At 48.5% G+C, this 17,277-nt stretch overlaps 1 protein-coding gene across 1 annotated transcript; it reads right to left on the reverse strand.

The window, feature by feature from the left end:
* Positions 1-11,665: 11,665 nt before the first annotated feature.
* CD70 (CD70 molecule) lies at positions 11,666-17,038 on the reverse strand. The gene is made up of 3 exons (XM_005587716.5): positions 16,436-17,038; positions 15,641-15,674; positions 11,666-12,229 (listed from the first exon to the last, which is right to left on the reverse strand). The coding sequence occupies exons 1-3, from the start codon at positions 16,961-16,963 to the stop codon at positions 11,841-11,843; spliced, it is 951 nt and encodes a 316-aa protein (XP_005587773.4). The 5' UTR covers positions 16,964-17,038; the 3' UTR covers positions 11,666-11,840.
* Between the last annotated feature and the right edge of the window lie 239 nt (positions 17,039-17,277).

Genomic DNA, 17,277 nt, shown 5'->3' on the forward strand with positions numbered 1-17,277 from the left:
GTCATGTCACACACCTCCATTATCGAAGCTGCTGCTTCCTCCTTCCCCCACTTCCCAACAAGTTGAACTAATTGCTTTAACTTGTGTGCTCTCTCTCGCTAAAGGAATGCACATTAGCATTTATACTGACTCCAATATGCTTTCCACATCCTCCATAACCATGCTGCCATCTGGGCTGAAAGAGGCTTCCTTACCATACAAGGCTCTTCCATTATCAATGCCTCCCTAACAAAGGCCCTCCTTAAGGCTGCTCTCCTGCCAGCCAAGGCTGGAGTCATTCATTGTAAAAGACACCAGAAACCAACTGATCTTATTGCAAAAGGAAATGCCTATGCCGACAGGACAGCAAAACAAATAGCCAGTGCCTCCACACCTGCCAATATTCCAGCCCCAACTCCAGAGGGCCAGTATTTTTCTTTCTCTTCTATCACTCCCATCTACTGTTCTTCTGAAAACCTGCTCCACCAGTCTTTTCCAACTCAGGGCAAGTGGTTCTTAAATCATGGAAAATTCATTCTTCCTGCCTCACAAGCTCAGTCCATTCTTTTTTCCCTTCGTGACCACCTCCATGTGGGATACAAGCTTCTGGCTTGCCTCCTGCAGGCCCTCATCTCCTTCCCTCCATGGGAATCCATCCTTAAGACCATCACCTCTCAATGCTCTGTCTGCTATGCCACCAGCTCCCAAGGCTTTCTCAGGCCTCCTCCTTTTCCTACACATCAGGCTTGTGGATTTACTCTGACACAAGATTGGCAAATTGACTTTACTCATATGCTCCATGTCTGTAAATTTAAATATCTCTTGGTTTGGGTCGATACCTTCACCAGATGGGTCGAGGCTTTTCCCACTAGCTCCGAAAAGGCTACTGCAGTCATCTCTTCCCTTCTAACAGATATAATTCCCTGATTTGGCCTCCCTACTTCTATTCAATCTGACAATGGTCTGGCCTTTATTAGTCAAATCACCCAAGCAGTTTCTCAGGCTCTTGGTATTCAGTGGAAACTTCGTACCCCAAACCATCCTCAATCTTCAGGAAAGGTAGAACGGACGAATGGTCTTTTAAAAACACACCTCGGCCAGGCGTGGTGGCTCACGCCTGTAATCCCAGCACTTTGGGAGGCCGAGGTGGGCGGATCACAAGGTCAGGAGATCGAGACCATGGTGAAACCCCGTCTCTACTAAAAATAGAAAAAATTAGCCGGGCGCAGGGGCGGGCGCCTGTAGTCCCAGCTACTCGGGAGGCTGAGGCAGGAGAATGGCGTGAACCCGGGAGGCGGAGCTTGCAGTGAGCCGAGATTGCGCCACTGCACTCCAGCCTGGGCGACAGAGCGAGACTCCGTCTCAAAAAAAAAAAAATAATAAAAAAAAAATAAAAACACACCTCACCAAGCTCAGCCTCCAACTTAAAAATGACTGGACAGTACTTCTACCATTTGCCCTCCTCAGAATTAGGGCCTGTCCTCGAGAGACCACAGGGTACAGTTCATTTGAACTTTTATACAGACACACTTTCTTGCTTGGCCTCAACCTTGTTCCAGACACAAGCCTTCTGGGTGACTATCTTCCAGTCCTCCAGCAGGCTAGACAGGAAATTCTCCAGGCTGGTAATCTTCTCTTGCCTACTCCAGATTCCCAGCCACAGGAAGGTACCTCTTTTAGTACATCCTCTCATCTTTTCACTTTACATTTCCATTTTTACCTTACACAAGGCCTCTTCTTCCTCTGTGGCTCCTCCACCTACATGTGTCTACCTGTTAATTGGACAGGCACATGTACACTAGTTTTCCCTACCCCCAAAAATCAGTTTGCAAACGGGACCGAACAACTTTCCCTCATGACACCAACACTCCACTACTGTTTTGTTTTTCTTATTATTAATATAAGAAGACAGGAATAGGCCTCGACTTACTCACTACTGAAAAAGGAGGACTCTGTATATTTTTAAATGAAGAGTGTTGTTTTTACCTAAATCCATCTGGCCTGGTATATGACAACATAAAAGCACTCAAGGATAGAGCCCAAAAACTCGCCAACCAAGCAGATAATTATGCTGAACCACCTTGGACACTCTCTAGTTGGATATCCTGGGTCCTCCCAATTCTTAGCCCTTTAATACCTGTTTATTTCCTTCTCTTATTTGGACCTTCTATCTTCTGTTTGGTTTCTCAGTTCCTACAAAACCACATCCAGGCCACCAATCATTCTATATGACAGATGCTCCTTCCCACAACCCCACAGTATCACCCTTTACCCCAAAATCTTTCTTCAATTTAATCTCTCCCACTCTAGGTTCCCACGTCACCCCTAATCCCACTTGCAGCAGCCCTGAGAAACATCACCCATTATCTTTCCATACCATCCTCCCTAAAATTTTCACTGCCCCAACACTTCACCACTATTTTGTTTTGTTTTTCTTATTAATATAAGAAGACAGGAATGTCAGGCCTCTGAGCCCAAACTAAGCCATCATAACCCCTGTGACCTGCATCCAGATGGCCTGGAGCAACTGAAGAACCACAAAAGAGGACATTCTACCATTGTGATTTGTCCCTGCCCTACCCCAACTAAACAATCCACCTTGTGACATTCCTTCTCCTGAACAATGAGTCTCATGATCTCCCCACTGAGCACCTTGTGACCCCTGCCCCTGCCCGCAGGAGATAACCACCTTTAACTGTAACTTTCCACTACCTACCCAAATCCTATAAAAACTGCCCCACCCCCATCTCCCTTTGCTGACTCTCTTTTCAGACTCAGCCCACTTGCACCCAAGTGAAATAAACAACCTTGTTACTCACACAAAGTCTGTTGGTGGACTCTCTTCACATGGATGTGTGTGACAGGATAGTCCTATTCTACCCTCCTTGTAATAGTCTTTTTGAATAAAGTCTCTCCTGCTAAATTCAGATTTGTTTTTTATTTGACAGAGTAATGGTCTGTGCACATAAAAGACTAAGTGTGCACACTTTACCAAGGCCTGGGTGTGTGCACATGAGGAGGAGGCTGTGCTCGTGTGTGTGTGTGTATGGGTGCTGGGTAGGTGGTTTTTGACTTACATATGAATCTGAGAGTCCAGATAGTCTCTGAATGTAAAGAAAGTTTGGTCTTGTCTGGGCTTGTCTGGGCTTGCCTCCTGAGCGGATGAGGCACATCCGTCCCAGCCTATTTGAATAATGACAAAGTGTTAGAGTTAAGCCAATTCTCAGGGCAGAAACGATCTTGCAAGTACAATATGATCTTGGGGTTGGAGGAGAGAAGAATCTGCAACAAGTCTGCCAGTGGAAATGTTTGCCTTCTCTGGGTCTTGTGTGGTCCCATCGGGGAATCAGGGCATATAAGACAGACACCAGAGAACAGCTTCGCTAAGACCTGAAGACCCTAGTACCCTCTTCCAGAATGCCCTGGGTCTTGTGTGGCCCCCATGGGGAAACCAGGGTATATGAGAAAGACGTCAGAGAACGGTTTCACTAAGACTTGAAGACCTTAGTTCCCTCTTCCAGAATGCAGTATTTGGAGCAAGAGAATCTGCTCTTTAATAGCTTTCAGCTACACAGGTTTCAGTTCCTCAAAGGCCGTACTTCTGACATTGAGAAGTCAGAACATAGTAATATCTGCATGAACATTGCAGCATTATTATTTTTATTTTACTTTAAGTTCTGGGATACATGTGTAGAACATGCAGGTTTGTTCCATAAGTATACGTGTGCCATGGTGGTTTGCTGCACCTATCAACCTGTCATCTAGGTTTTAAGCCCCACATGGCATTAGGTATTTGTTCTAATGCTCTCCCTCCCCTTGCCCCCAATCCCCTGACAGGCCCTGGTGTGTGATGTTCCTCTCCCGTGTCCATGTATTGTCATTGTTCAACCCCCACTTATGAGTGAGAATACGTGGTGTTTGGTTTTCTGTTCCTGTGTTAGTTTGCTGAGAATGATGGCTTCGCTTCCAGCTTCATCCATGTCCCTACAAAGGACATGAACTCTTTTTTAATGATTGCATAGTATTCTGTGGTGTATATGTGCCACATTTTTTTAATCCAGTCTGTCACTGATGGGCATTTGGGTTGGTTCCAAGTCTTTGCTATTGTGAATAGTGTCATTGCAGCATTATTTATAATAGCCAAGATATGAAAACAACCTAAGTGTCCAATAATGAATGAATAAAGAAAGTATGGTCTAGAGAGGAACACATTGGAACATTATTGCATCTTACAAGAGAAGAAAATCCTGACATTTGGGACAATATGGATGAACCTGGATGACATTGAGCTCAGTGAAATAAGCCAGACACAGAAAGACAAGTACTGCATGATCTCACTTATACGGGTAAGAGTTAAAGAAAGAGGAAAGAAACACAAAAAGTGGCTCAACAGTCAAAGACGGGTTTATTTTGGAGAATAAACCTGAGAGGGGCTTCTAGTCAATTTCAGTCAGGAGCGCTCTCTCTTACAGACTAACAGTATATATTGGTTTTAGGGTGAGGGGGCTTATCACAAGCTTGAAATGTTTCTGTGTGGGGGAGAGGTTTGTGGGGGGGTTGGAATGTCTCTGGGCAGAAGGGAGGTTATCTTGGGGCTGACATCTTCCCACCCAGAAAGGAGGTTATCTTAGGGCTGACATGTCTGTGGTTGAGGATGTTATTTGTGGTTTATGGTCATGGTGACCTTAGCCATTAGGCTGATGCCATTTGGATTTAGGCAGTTTTTGATCAAGATGAAACTTTTTTTTTATTTGAGAGGGAGTCTCGCTCTGTCACCCAGGTTGGAGTGCAGTGGCGCGATCTTGGCTCACTGCAAGCTCCGCCTCCCAGGTTCATGCCATTCTTCTGCCTCAGTCTCCCGAGTAGCTGGGACTACAGGTGTCCGCCACCATGCCTGGCTAATTTTTTTTGTATTTTTAGTGGAGACGGGGTTTCACCGTGTTAGCCAGGATGGTCTCAATCTCCTGACTTCGTGATCCACCTGCCTCAGCCTCCCAAAGTGCTTGGATTACAGGCGTGAGCCACCACGCCCGGCCCTGATCAAGATGAAACTTAAAATGGCAGCACTTGTCCAAGATAGTGATACTCCTGTTCTGTCAATATGGGGAATCTTAAAAAAAAAAAAAAAGCCAAACTCTTAGAGACAGAGAGCAGAACTGTGGTTACCAGGGAATAGGGGTGGGAGGAAATGAGCAGATATTGGGGCACAAATGTGTGGGTTCTCTGGAGACTTGCATAGTATTAAGAAGTGGGTTTGCCCCAAATTGGAAAATGTGGGCTCTGTGTTCAAATAGTCTCACTCGGGTCTCAGGGCTGGTAAAGTTTGCTGGAAATTTGCATGTGCATTGTGCATACGCACGCTAGCATGATATTTAAATCAATGTTCTGAGAATTTTAAAGAGATACAGTTTTTCTATCTCAGCACAACATACTCATGAAGCATTTACCGTCACCCTTAAAAAAGATCACACACAAAGTGTGGTCAGTTAATTGGTGAGTTAGGTAGATTCATCAAAACACCAGTTCCTCCTTTGTGCAGGCTAAATTTATGACGGTGGACATCTCTGGTCTTTATCCTGTTAATCTGGGTGTCTGAGTTTAATGCTAAATTTTAAAAGATGAGACTGGATGCATCGGCTCATGCCTATAATCCCAGCACTTTGAGAGGCCGAGGTGGGTGGGTCACCTGAGGTCAGGAGTTTGAGACCAGCCTGGCCAACATGGTGAAACCCAGTCTTTACTAAACATACAAAAAAAAAAAAAAAAAAAAAAAAGAGAAAGCTGACCTTGTTGCAATCTTGGCTCACTGCGACCTCTGCCTCCTGGGTTCAAGTGATTCTCCTGCCTCAGTCTCCCGAGTAGCAGGGACTACAGGCACCCGCCATCATGCCTGGCTAATTCTTTTGTGTGTTTTAGTAGAGAGAGGGTTTTGCCACAAAAGCCACATTGGTCTTTCCCTTATTGCCCTTCTGACCAAGCCAAGGTGGGTGATCCTTCCCCTCCCTCAGCTGGGACAGGTGAATCACCCATCTTGGCCTCCCTCCACTTTGGCCTCCCAAAGTACCAGGAACAAGCATGAGTCACTGCACCTGGTCTTGTTAACGGACATTGAATTTCCTTTTGATGAAGTGGACAGGATGATGATTAACTGTTAACAGACTGAATTTTCTTTTTTCTTTCATTCTTTCTTTCTTTTTTTTTTTTTTGGAGATGGAGTCTCGCTCTGTTTCTAGGCTAGAGTGCAGTGGCGTGATCTTGGCTCACTGCAACCTCTGCCTCCCAGGTTCAAGCGATTCTCCTGCCTCAGCCTCCTGCGTAGCTGGGACCACAGGTGCCCACCACCACCCCTGGCTAATTTTTTTGTATTTTTAGTAGAGACGGCGTTTCACCATGTTGGCCAGGCTGGTCTCCAACTCCTGACCTCAGGTGATTCACCCGCTTCGGCCTCCCAAAATGTTGGGATTACAGGTGTGAGACACTGTGACTGGCCTTGCATTTTCTTTTCTTTGTTTTTTTTTTTTTTGAGACGGAGTCTTGCTCTGTAGCCCAGGCTGGAGTGCAGTGGCCGGATCTCAGCTCACTGCAAGCTCCGCCTCCCGGGTTCACGCCATTCTCCGGCCTCAGCCTCCAGAGTAGCTGGGACTACAGGCGCCCGCCACCTCGCCCGGCTAGTTTTTTTTTGTATTTCTTAGTAGAGACGGGGTTTCACCGTGTTAGCCAGGATGGTCTCGATCTCCTGACCTCGTGATCCACCCGTCTCGGCCTCCCAAAGTGCTGGGATTACAGGCTTGAGCCATTGCGCCCGGCCGCATTTTATTTTCTATAAAACCCTGTGTATACACTCTTTTTTCAAAAATTGAGGTGAAAATCATATAACATCAAATAATCTTCCTTCCTTCCTTCGTCCCTCCCTCCCTCCTTCTCTCTCTCTCTTTCTCTCTTTTCTTTCTTTGTATTCCTTTGTCACCCTAGCTGGAGTGCAGCATGAACATATAGCTCACTGCAGACTCCTGGGTTCAAGCCTCCTGCCTCAGCCTTCCTGTTAATGGACATTGGATTTCTTTTTCTTCTTTTTTTTTCTTTTGGAAATGGAGTCTTGCTCTGTTGCCCAAGCTGGGGTGCAGAGGCTTGATCTTGGCTCATGCAACCTCCACTTCCCAGGTTCAAGCGATTCTCCTGCCTCAGTAGCTGGGATTACAGGCAGGTATGGTGGTGGGCACCTGTAATCCCAGCTACTCAAGAGGCTAAGCCAGGAGAATCACTTGAACCCGGGAGGCAGAGGTTGCAGTGAGCTGAGACGGCACCACTGCATTCCAGCCTGGGTGACAGGAGCGAAACTCCATCTCAAAAAACAAACAAAAAATCAAAACAAACAAACAAAGAAAAAAGAAAATAGAACTGATTCAAATAACTGTGAAGCACCTGAAGGAGAATTCTTGATGGGTAGAAACACAAAGAAACCCTCAAAGACCGCACATCTAAAAAATTCTATTTTATATTCCTGTGAACAGTTTTACTCCTATTGGTAGATTACTGTAAGCTAGTTTATACAATACATATTTTTCCTTTTTGACTGACTGATTTCATTGAGCATAATGTCCTCAAACTAATCATGCCTTCCCAACCATCCCCCAAAGTCTTAACTCGTTTCAGCATTAACTCAAAAGTCCACAGTCCAAAATCTCATCTGAGATAAGGCAAGTCCCTTCCACGTGTGAGTCTTTAAATCAAAACCAAGTTAGTTATTTCCTATAAACAGTGGGGTACAGGCATTGGATATACCCATTCCAAATGGGAGAAATTGGCCAAAACGAAGGGGCTGAAGGCCCCCTGCAATTCCAAAATCTAGTGGGGCAGTCAAATCTTTTTTTTTTTTTTTTTTAAGAGATAGTGTCTGTCACCCAGGCTGGAGTACAGTGACTCGATCTTGGCTCACTGCAACTTCTGCCTCCTGGGTTAAAGCGATTCTCTTGCATCAGCCATGGGACTACAGGCTCATGCCGCCATGCCTGGCTAATTTTTTTTTTTTTTTTTTTTTTGTATTTTAGTAGAAACAGGGTTTCATCATATTGCCCAGGCTGGTCTTGAACTCTTGACCTCAGGCAATCTGCCCACCTCGGCCTCCCAAAGTGTTAGGATTACAAGCGTGAGCCACTGTGCCTGGCCAGGCAGTCAAATCTTTTTTTAAAATTATACTGTAAGTTCTAGGGTACATGTGCACAACGTGCAGGTTTGTTACATATGTATACATGTGCTGTGTTGTTTTACCGCACCCATTAACTCATCATTTACATTAGGTGTTTCTCCTGATGCTATCCCTCCCCCCTCCCCCCACTCCACACTCCACAACAGGCCCTGGTGTGTGATGTTCCCCACCCTATGTCCAAGTATTCTCATTGTTCAATTCTCACCTGTGAGTGTTAGGTTTTCTGTCCTTGAGATAGTTTGCTCAGAATGATGGTTTCCAGCTTCATCCATGTCCCGACAAAGGACATGAACTCACCTTTTTTATGGCTGCATAGTATTCCATGGTGTATATGTACCACATTTTCTTAATCTAGTCTGTCATCGATGGACATTTGAGTTGGTTCCAAGTCTTTGCTATTGTGAATAGTCAGGCAGTCAAATCTTAAAGCTGCCAGATAATCTCCTTTGACTCTGTGTCTCACATCCAGGTCATGCTGATGTAAGTGGTGGGTTCTCATGGTCTTGGGCGGCTCCTTCCCTGTGGCTTTGCAGGGTACAGCCTCCCTCCCGGTTACTTTCACAAGCTGGCGTCGAGTGTCTGTGGCTTTTCCAGATGCATGGTCCTGAGTCCAAGTAAGGTTGGAGAGGGGCTGCAGGGCTAGATTTGTGGGGGAGGGTGGTGTGTGGGTCTCACTTCCCCTCCCTCAGCTGGGGACACCCCACACCTCTCCTCTCACTTCACCCTCTAGAGGTGAGAGCAAGGATGCAAGATGCGGGATTACCTGGGTTGGAATCCTGAGTCCACTACTATGTAGACGAACTGCCCTGGGCTTGTGACTCAGGTTTTATGCCACTATTTTCCTTAACTGTTAAATACAAAGGCCCCAGCAGTTACAAAACCAGTAACTTTGGGCAGATGACTTAAAGTTTTGCGCCTCTGTTTTTCTCATCTGTGAAATGGGATGATGACGATTCCTCCAGCTTTGTAGGTCTTGCATAAACACGAGCTGAGTTAATGTGTTAAAACGGTGTGCAGTCCATATTAAATGCCGTAAGGAGCATTTGACTTTACTTTGAGTCCCCAATTCCAAAATCCAAAAACCCCTGGAAATCAAGTCGTTTTGGTAAATTGTTTGGCGGCAATTTCTGACCTGAACTAACTTTTTGTTAATTGTAGTCTTTCTTTTCTTTTCTTTTTTTTTTTAAGACAGAGTCTTACTCTGTTACCCAGGCTGGAGTGCAGTGGCACTATCTCAGCTCACTGCAACCTCCACCTCCTGGGTTCCAGAGATTCTCCTGTCTTAGCCTCCCTAGTAGCAGGGATTACAGGTGCCCATCACCACACCCAGCTAATTTTTATATGTTTAGTAGAGATGAGGTTTCACCATATTAGCCAGGCTGGTAATTGTAGTCTTGATTTTTTTTTTTTTTTTTTTTGAGATGGAGTTTCACTCTAGTCACCCGGGCTGGAGTGCAATGGCACGATCTTGGCTCACTGCAACCTCCACCTCCTGGGTTTAAGTGATCCTCCTGCCTCAGCCTCCCGAGTAGCTGGGGTTACAGGTGCCGGCCACCATGTCCGGCTAAGTTTTGTATTTTTAGTAGAGACGGAGTTTTCCCATGTTGACCAGGCTGGTCTCGAACTCCTGACCTCAGGTGATCCGCCCACCTCGGCCTCCCAAAGTGCTGGGACTACAGGCATGAGCCACCGCGCCTGGCCTGTAGTCTTGATTTGTATCCCACTTAGTGTGAATGTTAACACTTCTCATTGTAAAAAAAAAAAAAAAAAAAAATAGGTATGGTGTTTGATTACAAAATGCTGCCCCAACCTTGCTAAGGTGATGCATAAAAGACGGTATAAACACCGGGCGCAGTAGTTCACGCCTGTAATCCCAGCACTTTGGGAGGCCGAGGCGGGTGGATCACGAGGTCAAGAGATCGAGACCATCCTGGCCAACATGATGAAACCCTGTCTCTAATAATAACAGAAAAATTAGCCAGGCGTGGTGGCAGATTGCTGTAGTCCCAGACTTGAGAGGCTGAGGCAGAAGAATCACTTGAACCTGGGTGGGTGGAGGTTGCAGTGAGATGAGATTGCACCACTGCACTCCAGCCTGGACAACAGAGCGAGACTCCATCTCAAAATAAAATAATAAAAAAAAGATGGTCTAATCCTGTACACCATCTTTAAATACTGGACAGTTCTGGGTTCCAAAATGTATTCGAGGTCCAGTGCAGTGGCTCATGCCTGTAATACCAGCACTTGGGAAGGCTGAGGTAGGAAGATGGGCATTTCGGGAGACTGAAGTTTGAGACCAACTGGGGCAATGTAATGAGACCTCATCTCAAAAAAAAAAAAAAAAAAAAAGCCGGCTGTGGTGGCCTGTGTTGGCGGTCCTAGCTATTTGGGAGGCTGAGGTGGGAGGATCACTTGAGCCCAGGAGTTTGAGGCTGCAGTGAGACACGATCATGCCACCACACTGTAGCCTGGGTGACAGAGCAAGACCCTATATTTTCAGTAGAGGTGAGGTTTCGCCAGGTTGGCCAGGCTGGTCTTGAACTCCTTGACCTCAAGTGATCTTTTATTATTATTATTATTATTAAAGTTCTGGGGTACATGTGCAGGATGTGTAGTTCCGTTACATAGGTAAACGTGTGCCATGGTGGTTTGCTACACCTATCACCAGGCTGGAGTGCAATGGCGCGATCTCGGCTCACTGCAACCTCCGCCTCCCGCGTTCAAGTGATTCTCCTGCCTCAGCCTCCTGAGTAGCTGGGATTACAAGCGCCCTCAACCATGCATGGCTAATTTTTGTATTTTTAGTAGAGATGGAGTTTTACCATGTTGGCCAGGCTGGTCTGGAACTCCTGATCTCAAGTGATCCACCCACCTTGGCCTCCCAACTTGTTAGGTGTTTTGCACTGTCTGCTTTGAGGGACAGCCACCCAAAGTGATCTCTGTGTTTCCTCTCGTCAAATAGAGGCACCAAGGAGAAAACAGAACTTTTTTTTTTTTTTTGACAGGGAATCTTACTCTTTTGCTCAGGCTGGAGTGCAGTGGCATGGTCACGGCTCACTGTAGCCTTTGACCTCCTGGGCTCTACCCAACCTCCCATTTCAGCCTCCCGAGTAGCTTGGACTAGCATACCACTACATCTGGTTAATTTTTATATATTTTTGTAGGGATAGTTGTCTCACTATGTTGTCCAGGCTGGTCTTGAATCCCTAGGCTCAAACGATCTGCCTTCCTCGGCCTCCCAAAGTGCTGGGATTACAGGTGTGAGCCACGGTGCCCAGACTGCTTCCTCTATTCTTCAAACATCCCTAACCAAGAACATTTTTTTTTTTTTCTAAGACAGAGTCTTGCTCTGTCGCCCAGGCTGGAGTGCAGTGGCACAATCTTGGCTCACTGCAACCTCTACCTCCAGGGTTCAAGCGATTCTCCTGCCTCAGTCAGCCGAGTAGCTGGGATTACAGATACATGCCACCATGCCTGGCTGATTTTTTCATTTTTTAATAGGAAAATGAAAGACAGAAAAAACTCAATACCCTCCCTTGTCCTACCCGCCACCCCACCCCGACTCCCACCTCAGGTGGCCCCTGTGTGTAAACATTTTCTCTCAAACTTAAATAAAATAAAATAAAATTTAAAAAACCCTCATCAGAAGCAGTGGTCAGGGGCGCACCCACTGCACTCCAAAGAAGGTCTCATCAGTGTTTCTGGAAGGCAAAAGTGTCCCAGTAAGGTTGGTGCAGAGTGTGTCCCCTCGGGCCAGAGGCGTCAGGCGCTGGGAGGCAATGGTACAACCTTGGTGGAAGCTGAGACGTAGCAGGCTGATGCTACGGGAGGCGGGAGAGCAGATTCCCACGGCCAGGGTGGTGGGGTGGTGGTGTCTGGAGGTCGATGTGGAGGAGCAGATGGCCAGTGTCACCTGGATGTGGACCATGTAGATGCCGTCACGACGGATACGTAGCTGCCCCTTGTCCAGCTCTGGTCCACGCAGGAAGGAGCGGCCCAGTGCTGGGCCCCCCTGCCAGTATAGCCTGGGGTCCTGCTGAGGTCCTGGGGCACAGGGTTAGAGGGATGAGAGGATGAAGTTTTAGGGAAACTGAGGCACAGGAGGTCATAGAGAAAGTCAGATATAGAGATTGAGAGTTAGAGATCAAGGGATAGGTTGGACATGGTGGCTCATGCCTGAAATCCCAGCAGTTTAGGAGGCCAAGGCGGGTGGATCACCTGAGGTCAGGAGTTCAAAACCAGCCTGGACAACATGGCGAGATCCCACCTCTACAAACAATAAAAAGTTAGCCAAGTGTGGTGGTGTACGCCTCTGGTCCTGGCTACTCTTGGGAGGCTGAGGCTGGAGGATCGCTTGAACCTGGGAGGATGAGACTGCAGTGAGCTATGATCACACCACTGCACTCCAGTATGGGTGACAGAAACCCTGTCTCAAAAAAAAAAAAAAAAAAAAAGGAGGGGGGTAGAATGTAAGAGATCTAAAGAGAAGGAGAGAGGAGTAAGGGGAGAGGGGTAGAGAGAGAGAGAGAAAAAAAAACCGAAACAGACAAGGGTAGAGACGGATGGGGAGGGAGAGATATAGAGGGAGAGAATGCATGAGACAGCGAGAGAGAGAATGAGAGAGCAGGAGAGAGTAAGAGAGCACGAGAGAGCATGAGAGAGAGAGCAAGAGAGTGTGTGTGTGAGAGAGGACGAGAGCTACAGAGCTTGAGAGAGAGTGCACGAGAGAGTGAGCGAGAGAGAGTGTGAGAGTGTGAGAGGGAGCGTGCGCACGAGAGGACGCGAGAGAGCCGCGAGAGAGCGAGAGAGAGGACGTGCGAGAGAGCGCACGAGAAACAGCTCGAGAGAATTCCCGAAGGGAAGCCTGCTTGGGTAACACCCTGAACCTCAATAAAAGCTTTGGCTCCCAGGTCCCTTTCTTTTCCTTGCTCTCCACCCGCTGGTTGAGCGTGTGTATGTCTCAGAGAGCTCCGACACCTTCTCATTGGCCCTCTTCTCTCTAGGATCTTTATTTTCTTGAGAGATGGTGTCTGACCCTGTCACCCAGGCTGGAGTGCAGTGGTGCAATCATAGCTCACTGCGGCCTCAGCCTCTGGGGCTCAAGCTATCTCCCACCTCAGCCTCCTGAGTCACTGGGAAGTGGCGTGCGTCACCATGACCAGCTGATTTTCAAAATTTTGTTCTAGAGATGGTGGTCTTGCTATGTTTTGCAAGCTGGTCTCGAACTCCTGGGCTCAAGCGATCCTCCCGCGTCAGCCTCCCAAAGCGCTGGGATCACAGCCGTGAGCCACGGTGCTCGGCCGCATTTCATGTGTTTCTCGCAGCGTCTCCTGTCTCCGTGTCTTATCTGACTGACACACCTGAGCCTCACTCTCCTTCTTACTCGAGGCTCTCCTGGACACTGGCTGTCTTGTGAGGAAGGAACGGAACACAGGTCAAACAGGAGCCACAAGGTTGTTTACCAGGCTTTGCAAATTTCCTGTATTGTTTACCAGGCTTTGCAAATTTCCTGTAAGAGTGACACCTGGTCCCCTGTCAGACACTTAGGCATGACATCATCCACCAGAAGAAAGAACTGACATGTGAAAGACGCTATCAACAACCATGGTCACCACGCCCGGTGCCCCGTCGATGCGGGGCTAGAGTTTACAGTCACTCTCCAGAAAGGGGCCTCAAGACCAAATTACAGGAAAAATATAGGGGGGAGAGAGAGAGAGAGAGAGAGAGAGAAAGAGAGAGAGAGAGAGAGAGAGAGAGAGAGAGAGAGATCAGGGGTCAGAGACCCAAGGAGAAGAGAGAGAAACAAAGGTCCTTTCCATTACAAAATAGAAGGAACAAGCCTGTAGTGATGTTAGTCTCTGGGGATGAACCGTGGAAAAACAGAAGAGGAAGAAGTGTTCGAGAGAGGTTGGGAGGAGACAGATACTCTCACCTAAAGCAGAATGCTTCATTTCATCTCCCTTAAGGCTTCTTGCCAATGCCACCCACTCAGAGACCCCCTGCCCCCCAGCGCCGCGACTCCACTTTAAATGAAAACCCCAACCCAGGCATGCCGGGATTCCCCACCCACACATCCTTGCCTGATTTTTCTCTAAAACCTGCTCTTGGCCTGTTTTACTCTATGTGGCATTGCTCTGTTTTTCACATGTTCATTTTTATCTTTTGTCATCTCCTCCTCAGTAGGAGTAATGGTAGAAGGGAAGCTCACCAGGCAGGGATTTCTGTGTGTTTTGTGCGCGGCACCGGAACAAGGCCTCCCCACCGCAGATGTATAATTAGTGCTTGTGGCATGAATGGAGGAAGGGTAGCCATTCCTGTGAGCATTTTTGATTACTAACAAAATCCCTTTGATTCTTCTAAGGGAAGAGATCGAATGTGAAGGACTGAGAGCGAAAGAGAGAGAAAGGTAGTGGATGCCCAGAAACACACACCTACCCTCTCTCTCTCTCTCTCTCTCTCTCTCTCTCATTCTCTCCCTTTTCCTCTTTCTCTTGGGCATGATCTCTCTTTCTCCCTCACCCTCTTTCTCTTCTTCCCCCTCTCTGTCTCTTCCTCTCTCTCTCTGCCATTCGCCTCTTTTCTCTCTTCTTTCTTTTTCTTTCTTTCTTTCTTCGCTTTTTCTTTCATCTTTTTCTTCCTTTCTTTCTCTCTCTCTGTCTCTTCCCTGCCTCCCTCTTTCTTTCATCTTTCTCTTTCTTCCCTTCTTTCTCTCTCTGTCTCTTCCCTCCCTCCCTCTTTCTTTCTCTTTCCTTTCATTTATTTATTTGTTTACTTATTTATTTGACGGAATCTCCTTCTGTCAACTAGGCTGGAGCGCAGTGGCATAATCTCGGCTCACTGCAACCTCGGCCTCCCAGGTTCAAGCAATTCTGCTGCCTCAGCCTCCCGAGTAGCTGGGATCACAGGCACCTGCTACCACGCCCAGCTAATTTTTGTATTTTTAGTGGAGACAATGTTTCACCATGTTGGCCAGGCTGATCTCAAACTCCTGGGCTCAAGTGATCCACCGCCCTCAGCCTCCCAAAGTGCTGGGATTACACCCGGCCGCCTCTCCGGTTTTCATTCACTGTTCCTCTCTGTCTCTCCCTCCCTCTCTCTCCTCTTTTTTTTTTTTCCTCTCTCTCCCTCTCTCTCTTTCTGTCTTTCTCCCTTGCTCTCTCTTCCTGTGTCTCTCCCGGTTTCTTTCTCCCTTTCTTTCCCTGCCTTCTTCTGTCTCTGTCTGTCCCCTCTGTCTCTCTCTCTGTCCTTGTTTCTCGCTGTCTCTCACTCCCTTTCTCTTGGCCTCCCCCTCCCTCTCCGTCTCTCTTCTCTCTGTCTCCCCTTCTCTGTTTCCCTCCCTATCTCTCCCTCTCTCTCTCCCTCCGTCTCTCTGTGTCTCTTTCTCTCTGTCTCTCCCCACTCCTTCCTTCTCTCTCTGTGTCTCTTCTCCCCGTCCCTCCACGTCCCCCGTGTTACCTGTATGGTTCAGCTGCAGCTCAGCTATGTCCCACTGGAAGAAAAGACCAGAAAACAGGGCACGGACGTAAGCAGAGAGGTTCTATGTGTCCCCCGTGCCAGGAGCTCTCTTTTCTCTGGCCATCCTCCTTTCCAACTCTCATCCCACGGCGCGCACGGGTGACTTCATTTTATTTTATTTACTTAAGACTTCTTAAAGAGGAAGCAGGTCTGAACCAGCGGGGAGCGTAAAGTCGAGACCTTCAAAAGAACTTCTTGGTTTCCCGAATCGTTTTCCTGTATGTCACTGGGCGCGAGTGCACCGCGCGCAGCGGACTCTCTCCGCTGCAAAGGTGCCCGGCGCGGTCCCCAAGGGGACCCCTCCCCCACCCGGAGCGAGTGGCTGGGGTCATCCCGTCCTAGGAGGCTCCAGGGAGCCCCCACGCCCAGCCTTGTGAAGCCCCCAGCAGCCTCTGAGTCAGCCTGCCGGGGAACACCAGAGCCGAGTCATCTTCCATTTCCATGTGCGCCTACCTTTCCCGTCCCGGGATCTCCCTGTACCTCCTGGCAGGGTGACTCTCTCGGAGCCCCTACACCGCGCAGCCTGGTCCCCGCCTCGCCTCCCTGTTCTGGTGTCTGTTTCTGCCCTACCCGATCTTCCTCCCTGGCCTCTTTGTATCCATCTCATTCTGATTTTGTCTTTTCTGTCCCGCGCTTCTCAGTCTCCGCCCTGGTGCACGGTCCCTCTGCCCCTCTCCGTATTCTCTGCCGGAATAAGTTCGGATGTTTTCTTCCCAACTTTCTATCTCAACTCACCCCAAGTGACTCGAGCGGCAGCTGCTGCTGAGCCCGTGAGAGGCGCTGGATGCAGACCACGAGGCAGATCGCCAAGCCCGCGACCAATGGAACCACAGCAGCCCGCAGGACGCACGCATAGGGCCTGCGCCGCACCGCGCAGCCGGAACCCTCCTCCGGCATCGCCGCGGCGATCACCTCCGCTAGCGCAGGCGGGGCGAGGGGGGCGCAGAGCGCTGCGGGGAAAGGAAGGAAGGCAACTGCAGCCCCCTCCCGGGGCTCCTGGGCGTCTACTTGCCTCAACTTGTCAGGGGACCAGCCTGCCCCTCTCTGGGGATGTCCGGCCGGTCGAGGGGAGGGACTAGAGCGATTGGCGAGGGGAAATTCCCTCCAACTGCTACCAGTCTGCAGCTCGCACAGTGGGTGGAGGTGGTTGCCGGATGGGCCAGGCAGTGGCCTCGGGTGAGCCACTGAGTTGCCTGTCCCCAACCCCTCCCCGCCCGATCTTCCTATTTCCCTCTCCACCTCATTCTTCCGGGGCCCATTCATTTATTCACCAAACTTCCACTGCACATTTGTTAGGGACTAGACTGTGTTCTGTGCACTGGGGGTACAGCAGGCATCCAAGAATTGGGGGTGCTCCTCAAATATTCGTGTACCCATCTCCTGCATTTTTTTTTTTTTTTTGAGACGGAGGTCTCCCTCTGTCGCCCAGGCTGGAGTGCAGTGGCGCCATCTCATCTCACTGCAACCTCGGTCTCCTGGGTTCAAGCGATTCTCCTGTTTGAGCCTCGCGAGTAGCTGGGATTAACAGGCGCGCGCCATCATGCCTGGCTAATTTTTTGTATTTTTAGTAGAGATGG

Source organism: Macaca fascicularis, chromosome 19 (genome assembly GCF_037993035.2).
Source record: "Macaca fascicularis isolate 582-1 chromosome 19, T2T-MFA8v1.1".
In the NCBI taxonomy this organism is placed as follows: Eukaryota; Metazoa; Chordata; class Mammalia; order Primates; family Cercopithecidae; genus Macaca; species Macaca fascicularis.